The 9,990-nt window shown below is 35.7% G+C and overlaps 1 protein-coding gene across 2 annotated transcripts in view; it reads left to right on the forward strand.

Annotated features, from left to right (window-relative positions):
- Eif2a (eukaryotic translation initiation factor 2A) overlaps positions 1-8,668 on the forward strand; it is a 39,771-nt gene extending 31,103 nt beyond the window's left edge. For both annotated transcript variants that reach the window (XM_013071213.3, XM_004834451.4), the window contains 5 exons: positions 1,750-2,321; positions 3,862-3,972; positions 5,897-6,025; positions 7,086-7,151; positions 8,286-8,668. In XM_013071213.3, coding sequence (XP_012926667.1) covers positions 1,750-2,321; positions 3,862-3,972; positions 5,897-6,025; positions 7,086-7,151; positions 8,286-8,351 — 944 coding nt within the window. In that variant the 3' untranslated portion in view covers positions 8,352-8,668. The remainder of the gene's footprint in view (positions 1-1,749; positions 2,322-3,861; positions 3,973-5,896; positions 6,026-7,085; positions 7,152-8,285) is intronic.
- Positions 8,669-9,990: the final 1,322 nt, after the last annotated feature.

Consider the following 9,990-nt stretch of genomic DNA (forward strand, 5'->3'; position numbering starts at 1 on the left):
GATGAATGTCATTAATATTGTATACCTAAAATGTACCAATAAAGTAATATTTTTTTTTAAAAAGCAGACAAGGGATGAGTATGAGAAAGGATAAAGATTCTTGGTGTTTTGTTTTTGTTTTTGAAGTTTCTTAATATATCAAGTAAATTTAAGTAAAAGTCCAGTCATTTACAAAATAATAATAGGCATGGACAGTAAAATCTACAGGAAAAAAAATCACTTATGTTAAAAGATGCTTAGCTTATAATTAAAGACATAGAATAAAACAAGATAGAGGGGTAGGGATTTAGCTTAGTGGCACCACACCTGCCTTGCAAGGGCAAGGTCCTGAATTCACTCCCCAGTACTGGACAAAACAAAAAAACAAGCTACAATTTTTTACTTAATAGATTGGTAAAGATAAAAATAAGAAACTGTATAGTTATGAGAGTGAAAGGGAAATATGTGCCATCAGAACCCGTCTATAGGCATGTAAGTTGGTACAACATCTCTGAGGGACGTTTTGGTAATAATGTTACCAAGTAAATCTAAACTCTGTTTGGCCTTGCACTTTTTCACTCCTACAGATGTATTTGTATATATTCATAATGGGAAAGATAAAGCAAGGTTTGTAGTAGAATATAGTGCAGTTGAAAAAGAATGAGATCGATCTTAATGTGCTTATGTTGAAAAATCTCAGCCAGGCCTGGTGGCACATGCCTGTAATCCCAGCACTCTGGGAGGGTGAGGCAAGATGAGCTGAAGATTGAGCTCAGCCTGGGCAACTTAGTGATTTAATGAAATCTCATCTCAAAATAAAAAATCAAGAGAGCTGAGAATGTAGCTTAGTCAGAAGGCCCTCACTGTGTATATGAACAGTACCACCAAAATAAGAAGAAAAGTCTTCAAAATGAAGTACGAAATGAAATAACAGGTTTAGATCTTTGTCATTTGTATGTGTATATAAGAGACAGATGTTTTATTTCAACAAAAATATTCTGAAAGGATATGCAAAAAATACAATGGGTAGGGCTGGGGATTTAGCTCAGTGATTCTGCCGCCTGCCTCGCAAGTGCAAGGACCTGAGTTCGATCCCCGGTACCAAAAAACAAAAAAACAAACAAAAATACAATGGGTTGCCTTTTTATAGAAGGACTTATTTATGGTATATATTTTTATATAGCTTGTATGTTTATTACCATGAGCATATATTACTGCTTCCAAAAAATATGTTCTTAGTATAGGAAAATAGGCCTGTAGTTTATTCTTAGCACTTGGGAGGCTGAGGCAAGAGAATCCTGAGCTCAGGAGTTAAAGACCATCTGGCACAAAAAGCTAGATCTCATCTCAATAATTTTTTGTTTTTTAATAGTCAGAAACTGTTACCATAAATTTATATTGGCTTTGTGATCCCCACGTTGCCAAAATGTTAAAAAGAAATTAAGACTCAGTAGAAATTTTTTTTTTCTCACTGTGTAGCCTGGGCTGACCTCAAACTTGCAGCAATCCTCCTGTCTTACCCTTCTGAGTGCTAGGATTACAGGTGTGCATCACTGTGCCCAGCCTCAGTAGAGATTCTTAAATAATTATATGGTCATATGTTATACAGCAATTCTCATAGTATATCACATGGGAATATATTAATATGTCTTGACATTTTGGGAGGGATTTTCTTTACTGTTTGAAGTATTTATGAGTATTACATAATGTGCTAATAAATATATTCATACAGTTCTTCATTGCTAATTTGGGTTTTACATCTTTTTCTAGCAAAAAATGGCCCCATTTATGATGTAGTTTGGAATTCTAGTTCAACTGAATTTTGTGTTGTATATGGTTTTATGCCCGCCAAAGCAACAATTTTCAATTTGAAATGTGATCCGGTGTTTGACTTTGGAACTGGTCCTCGAAATGCAGCCTACTACAGCCCTCATGGACATATATTAGTACTAGCTGGATTTGGAAATCTGAGGGGACAAATGGAAGTATGGGATGTTAAAAACTACAAACTTATTTCTAAACCAGTAGCTTCTGATTCTACGTATTTTGCTTGGTGTCCAGATGGTGAGCATATCTTAACAGCCACATGTGCTCCCAGGTTACGTGTTAATAATGGGTACAAGATTTGGCATTATACTGGCTCTATCTTGCACAAGTATGATGTCCCATCAAATGGAGAATTGTGGCAGGTTTCTTGGCAGCCATTCTTGGATGGAATATTTCCAGCAAAAACAGTAACTTACCAAGCAGTTCCAAGTGAAGTACCCAGTGAGGAGCCTAAGGTTGCAACAGCTTATAGACCTCCAGCTTTAAGAAATAAACCAATCACCAATTCCAAATTGGTAAGTAAAGTTTTATTACTTCGGTAGGAAAAATTTTCCAGTGTGTGGAGTTATTTAGAACTTTTTCTTTTGTTCTTGTGTTACTTAATTAATATATGATTAAAATATAAACCCTAGAGAAAAAAAAATAGAATATAAACCCTAGAATGAAAATCATTAAGGATTGACTGTTGAAGATGGTGAGCAGCTCACCTTGTTGAGCTAACAATGAGGTTTAATTTAAAAGAATTCATATTTTTAATTTCTGGGAAAGATAACAGCATGATACTGACTTTGTAGCTCAGGAGCTCAAATGCAGGTGTCTGTTAAGCTAGGCTAGTATGTAATGCAATAGTAAGTGGGAGAGAATAGTAAGTGAGAGAGCTCATGACCTCTGTAAAGGCTATAGCAGCTATACTGTAATAACTCATTCTTTACCTAGGAAATTTTAGGTTTAATTTGTCAAAATGTTTGGTTTTCAAGACAGTATATCTAGATGCTTATATGAAATTTCCCAATTTTCAAAACACATTTGTTATCCTCAGGCCATTAGTTCCCCACCTTTGTTTTAAAGTTATGATGACCAGAATATTGATCGGATTCTGGAATACTTTTAAAATGTTAGCATTTCAAAGCTCAGAAAAGAACACCAATTAAAAATAAATTTAAAAAATAAAAAGGAAAAAAAGAAAAGAACACCAGTTAATCCCTGAGTTTCTGTAATGGTGTTAGGAAATAAAGGTGCATCAACAATGAGCAGCAGTATTATTAGTGTTATCAGAAAAGTGACCAGGGGCCGGGGATTTAGCTCAGTGGTTTCACCACCTGCTGCGCAAGTGCAAGGACCCAAGTTCCATCCCTGGTACAAAAAAAAAAAGAAAAGTGACCACACAATAGCAATAAACCAGGACTCTTCTAAGTAAAAGGGGCTGTATAGTCATTTGGTTATTAGGCACTCAGGGAAGTAGATACTTTTCCTAAGAATAAATATTCTTACGCCCCTGTTGTGCCACTCCTCACTTCCCAAAACCCAAAAGAACAGCCCTTTCTACCTGACTGAACAAAATGTCTGTAACTTCTTAACTCCTATGTTATGTTTAAACATTGCTTAATCTTCTAATCTCTGATTTTACAAATAAAGATCTGACAAGTAGTTCTTTTTGTGAGGCAACTGGGTTTCTGTTGACAGTAGTCAGATGAAAAGACCTCCGAAGAAGGTGTTTTTGATATCTGGTTTCATAAGAATCATGTATCTATAATAGTGCTAAGAAAAACTCTGTTCTTTAAATAAAACTAAAGGGAATTTTGCTAGTTTTTTTTTAAAAAATATGTACCTGAAAGATGTATACCAGCTAATAGGAAAACCTTCATTAATTTCATTCTCACAGTTGGAGTGTACCACTACTGATAAGAATTTTGAAATGTTCTTTGCCAGTGATATTGAGATAAATTTGATAAAATAAGTTTATCCTGTATTAGCAAAAGTATATAATTTGTTATTGTATGTATTTTTTAAAACATGGACTCCATTTCAAAATTGCTTATTTTTCATTTTCCATAGCATGAAGAAGAACCACCCCAGAATATGAAACCACAACCAGGACATGATAAACCATTATCAAAAACAGCCCTTAAAAATCAAAGAAAGCATGAAGCTAAAAAAGCTGCAAAGGTATTTGGGGGTACTAGTAACTAATCTTTTCACAAACAAAAGGCCATTAAATTAACTTTATACATTAAAGTTTAAGGAACTGTTGTCCTAACGACCATGTTACGTTACAAAATGTAGTTAGACTTTAAATACCCGGAATATCTTTCCTTAGTGTTTGCCCGTGAGTTTCTCAGTAATCCTGTCTATATAATGGATGACTGTTAGCCTTTCATCACTATAACAAAGTACCCAAGATAATCATCTTACAAAGGCAAAAGATTTCTTTTGTCTTGGTTTGGAAGTTCCAGTCCATCATTTAGACCTGTGGCAGGCAGCACATTGTGGCAAAAATGAATTGGAGCCAAATGACTCACCTCATCACCAGCCATGGAGCAAAGAGAAGAGAGACAGGGCCTGGGGTCCCACCATCACCTTCAAAAGCATGCCCCCAAGGACCTAAGAACCTCCTATTAGGTCACACCTCGGAAAGGCTGTCTGTCTCCCAGTAGCACCTGGGAACTAAGGTTTACTACATGAACCTTTGGGGGACATTAAAGATATATACTGTAGCAGTGATGAAGGATGCTGGACCCTATCTTAAAACCTGAGATTCCAGTGGGCTATAGTGTGTTCCTTGCTGTAGAGCCTTTGTGGTAGAACCTGTGTGAAGTGTAGTTTAAGAGAGGCTGGAAATTGTATGACAGAACAGCTATTTTGTCACTTAGTGTAATATGACATATGAAATTCTTTAGCTGAGAATCTACCAGAGATACCCACAATTATTCTAATTTTTTTTTTCCATTTTTGTTTTTATTTGGGGGGGGATTTTTTTGCAGTACTGGTGATTGAACCCGGGCCCTTGTACATACTAGTTCAATTTTATTCTACCAATAAGCTATGCCCACACTCCTTTTTAAATTTTATTTTAAAACAAGTTTTCACCAGTTTCTTCAGACTGGGCTGAAACTTGCAATTCTTCTGCCTCAGCTTCCCAAATAGCTGTAATTATAGGTGTGTGCCACCACACCTGGCCAAAGTAATGTTGTATTTGATTATATAGTTGAAAAGTCATACCATTGTGATAACTGAGACATTATGGTATTCTATGGCTCATCATGGTAGTATGACCAACTAGGCTAGAAACGTCTTGTTAGTGAAGTCATGGTGAACACATTCTTGAGATTCAGACAAAGTGGGTATCTTGTCTGTTCAGACTACTGTAACAAAATACCTTAGAGTGGGTAATGTTTAAACAACAGAAATTTACTACTCACAGTTCTAGAGAGCCAAGAGAGTCTGAGAGCAAGGGAGTATCTGGTGAAAGAGCTCGTTTCTCATTGTTGCCAACTTTTTTGTATCCTTACATGATGGTAAGGGCAGGACGCATCTCTTGAGCCTTTTCTATAGGATGCTAATCCCTTTCTTGAGGATGGGGTCCTTATAATTTAACCATTTTCCAAAGGCCCCCAGTTCCATATTGGGCATTAATGTTCCAAAATAGGAAAAACTTTTCCATGGCACTTTGTTGCCTAGCTGAATTGCTGTGATTGTAAAGAAAGGTAAGAATATTTTCCTCATAACATCATTTGTTACATGCACTTGCCTCAAACATGCTTGATAGTTTTGGAGTATATCACAAGAGTGAAACCTTCATGGCCCTCTCACATTTCCAAACCATCTATATATGGTAATAGCACATCCCAGAATATCCAGAAATCTCAAGTATTGGTTGAGTGATTCAGAAATCTCCTAGTTTACTCTGATAAGGTCCTTTCATTTTTGTCTAGTAGGGGAATGTGTAGCAGAGTTCACAAGACCTTTAATTCAGATTCTTTATATAAAATGAAGTGCTTGGTTTCTGTGTTATATATACTAAGACTATGTGGTCTGAAGTACTTTAATGTTTCCATTTTTTAACTTGAATTTTTAAAACTTATTCCTGCAGGAAGCAAGAAGTGACAAAAGTCCAGATGTGACACCCACTCCTGCCCCACAGAGTGTACCACAAAACACTATCTCTCAGTCAACTTTTGGTGACCCTGAAATAGACAAAAAAATTAAGAATTTGAAGAAGGTGAGAGACTTAAATGAAAAACAAAAGTGTATATGGAAAGGAGTGTACCTAAGAATTACGTAAAGAAAAAGAATACTTTGATACTTTAACGTGATATCTAAGAAGTTTGTAGCTTTCCCGCTATGAAATACTGTGATTTAGGAATTGTACTCATTTTAATTCTATTCATAAATGCTTGAAGGCTATTACTACTTTTATTAATTTTTAAAAGTAATAATCTACATTTGTACAGAAAATGAACACTTCTATATTCATTATTTCATTATATATCTGTAAGATAGGTAGAAACATACTTTATCTCAGTTTTAAAGATGAAAAAATAGGGCAGAGGTTATAATTTAGTACAAAGTGCTTGCCTAGAATGCCCAGTGTTCTGGGTTTGAGTCCTAGTCTATCAAAGCAACAATAACAACAATTAAAGATGAAGAAACAGAGACCAAAAGTTAATTAACTTATAAAATTACAACCAAGTCTCTGGAGTATTTCCTAGCTGCATTATGATGTTCCATTTAACCACTTAACAGTTTACCCTGAGTGTCACTTGGACAGTGCGTTTGTTTGTGAGCCCAAGCATCACTTGGGCAGGTGTCATTTTATATTTCCTGTTATATAATCTTAACAAAAATTAATGAAAAAATAAGCAATTTTTGGTCATCTTGTATTTAAGTAATTGAACTGGTAAGTGGTTAACGGCAGACATGGTTCAGGTACAACGGGGTGTTGAAATTAGTGATATATTTACATACATGCATATGTGTGTGTATGCACAAATGATAACATTAAAAGCTTAAAAAAAAATGTTGCCAGATCCCATGTTTTTAATTTTCAGACTATTTTTGATAGAAATGTAAGATAATTCTACTTGATTCAAGTTTCATAATCATTATTGAATTCTTCATGAGAAAATTCACATTAGAAATAGCCTTTTCCAGCCCGGGGATTTAGCTCAGTGGTTCCAGCACCTGCCTCGCAAGCGCAAGGTCCCGAGTTCGATCCCCGGCACAAAAAAAAGAACTAGCCTTTTCCTTTCTTTCTCTTGACCAATTCTTGATATTCGCAGAAACTGAAAGCAATTGAACAACTTAAAGAACAAGCAGCAGCTGGAAAACAGCTAGAAAAAAATCAGGTATCTTCTTGCATTTTTTGTTTGAGTTACTAGTCGTTACTACCTTTCCCTGTTTGTTATAAGTAAATATTTAATCAGAAAAAAAGAGCACAAAGACTTAAACTTATTTTGTAATATGTGTACTTCTTAAAAGTTTTAACCTTTAATAGGGAAGGATATGATATACAGTAGATTACAGTGAATAACAGGTACTCTTCCTGAGGGCCATGTTAATGCTGTCACTGCTTATCAGAGACGCCTTTGACAGGTTCTGATCTCCTGCTCAGTGCAATGATGCAAGGTTAAAAGAAAGACTCAAAGACAGAATTAAAGAGACAGAGAAATGGGGAGCCAGGACAGCCAGTGCTGAGTGACCAGCAAAGAGCTTGTCCAGTCCAAGCCACTGCTATTTATTGATGACATCATGGTCAGATTGGGGTAAAGGGGCTATTTGAGGGGACATGCAGTTGCTATGAACATGTTACTGATGCAGGCAAGGCTTATAAAGGAAAAGACAAAGCATTCTTCAATGAATAGACAAAATATGGGGTTGTAGTTAGCAAATAACCTTGTTCTTCTAGTTAAGAAGGTTTTAATTGTGGGAACGGAATTTGAATAAGAGTCACTCTGATCTCGACATGTAGCCTTTGGCCAAACTCACTCAAAACTCTGAACAACCTGCACTGCTCACAGCCTGCTTTGGGCATAATCAATAAGGAGGTGGGCTGGGAATTTAGCTCAGTGGTTCCAGCACCTGCCGTGCAAGCGCAGGGTCCCGAGTTCAATCCCCAGTACCAAAAAAAAAAAAATCAATAAGGCAGTCCCCCACAGCTGCTAAGAATGGTGGCAGTGTATTATACAAATTAATCTCTTCATTCTTGTATTTCAGTTATCATTTTTCCCCTTCCTGTCCTTAGCAGTTTTGAGGCCAAGTGTAGAAAGGGAGATAGTAAGACAGCTTCTGTCCTTTGTTCCTTTGATTCATTTCAGATAGCAATTTAGAATTTATTTCTAATCAGTATTTTTAATCTGTGTTTTCCAGTGTATCTGATAAAGTGTAAGAACTATTGCTTCTCTAAATTTTTCTGCCATACTACAAATCCAATAATTATTTCATTTCCAATTTAATCACTTCATTGTTTTATACTTTTCTAGTTGGAGAAAATTCAAAAAGAGACAGCCATTCTTCAGGAACTGGAAGAGTTGGAATTGGGTATTTAAAGATTGACTGAAAGCAAATTGATTACTAAAAATCAGTGCAAACACATCTCTGTTAAACCTATTGGCGTATCTGAAATGTCCATGTGCCTACATTTAATATTGGTCTGCAGTTTTAACCATTTATCCAAGATTCTGCATATGTATGAAATTACTTAATAATTGTCTATTAATTGACATTTACATCCTGTATCATGTCAGTACATGATAAAGAAAAGAAATATCTGAATTTTTCAGTTAAGCTGGACAGATTAAGAGACATTGATTTTTAATTGGGGACAGTATTTACTGTATAATGAATAAAAATATTTTAAATTCAATTGTTTTTGCCTCTGAGTTTGTCAATAATAAATTACTTATTACTAGGCATGTATTATATAGTTCTCACAACAGGATTCTACAAAATGAATGTTATTCTTTATAAATGAAGAACCTAAGGCCAAAAAATTAAGAAATTTGCTAGTGTCACAAAGCTAGAAAGTGGGACTTGAACTCAGGTAGTCTGATTCTAGAGCCTGTGATCTAGGTTACTCTGATTCACTGGTTCAAATAGATAAAATATCCTTGCCTGCTGTCCTCTGTTTTGAAGGATAATATGACTGCTGGATTCTGAACTGCACATTTAAATTTTCATGAATCCTTCCAAATTACCTTCAAGGCTTGTACTTTTACCAGTGGAAGTGTATTATCAAATGTTAGAGGCCTTTGGATTTTTGCCAAATTGAGAAAGAAGAAATGATACTGTTACAGTTATACATATTTCTTTTTGTTCGGCATGTGTTAATGTACTTTCCTACGTTTAACAGTTAACTTGTATTTTTTAGTGAATTGTTTTTCCTTTTCCTTTGGCCATTTCCATATTTGACTTTATTCTTAACTTGTAAGAGTCTCCTATATAGTAACACATCGGGTTCTTTTTAAAAGTTTTTTGTTTTAGTTTGGTTTGGTTTTTTGAGATAAGGTCTCGCTATTTAGTTCAGGCTGATCTTCAGCTCACTAGGTAGCCCAGGCTGGCTTCCTGCCTCAGGCTCCTGAATGCTGGTATTATAAGCATGTGCCACCATGCCTGCGTCTTAAAAGCTTCAAGTAGTATATCCACAGGATTTTTATTTTTAATTTATAATAAATTTTATTTTAATTTTATCCCATTCCCCCCCTCCAGCCCCCTCCCCTCCCTATGTACAAAACTTGCCATTTTTTCCTATTTTAAAATTCTTTTTCTTGACCCTTCCATCCTTGTGCCCTCCCTCCTCCTTTGTTCCTCTTCCCATTTGAACATTTTCTTCCCATTTCCCAATATCTATTATACATTTTAGTTCTTATTTTGACTTTCATTTTCTCACACCAGAGAAACAATGCTGTCTTTAAATATGTATCCACAGAATTTTTAAAGACTCAAGTAGTTAATGTTTAAAATGAAAGTACCTGTATTCTAGAGCAACAACTACCAATTTTTTGTATTTCTTCACCTTGAGCTACATCCCCAGCCCTTTCTAATTTTATTTTGAGACAGAGTCTTGTTAAATTACTCAGGCTGGCCTTAAACTTGTAGTCATCCCACCTCAGCCCTCCGTAGTGCTGGGATTACAGGTATGTGCCACCACTACTGGCTTACATATACATACTTGTCGGGGGGGGGGGT

Source organism: Heterocephalus glaber, unplaced genomic scaffold, assembly GCF_053883595.1.
Source record: "Heterocephalus glaber isolate CG9 unplaced genomic scaffold, H.glaber_assembly_v1.0 deba00001504, whole genome shotgun sequence".
Taxonomy (NCBI): domain Eukaryota; kingdom Metazoa; phylum Chordata; class Mammalia; order Rodentia; family Bathyergidae; genus Heterocephalus; species Heterocephalus glaber.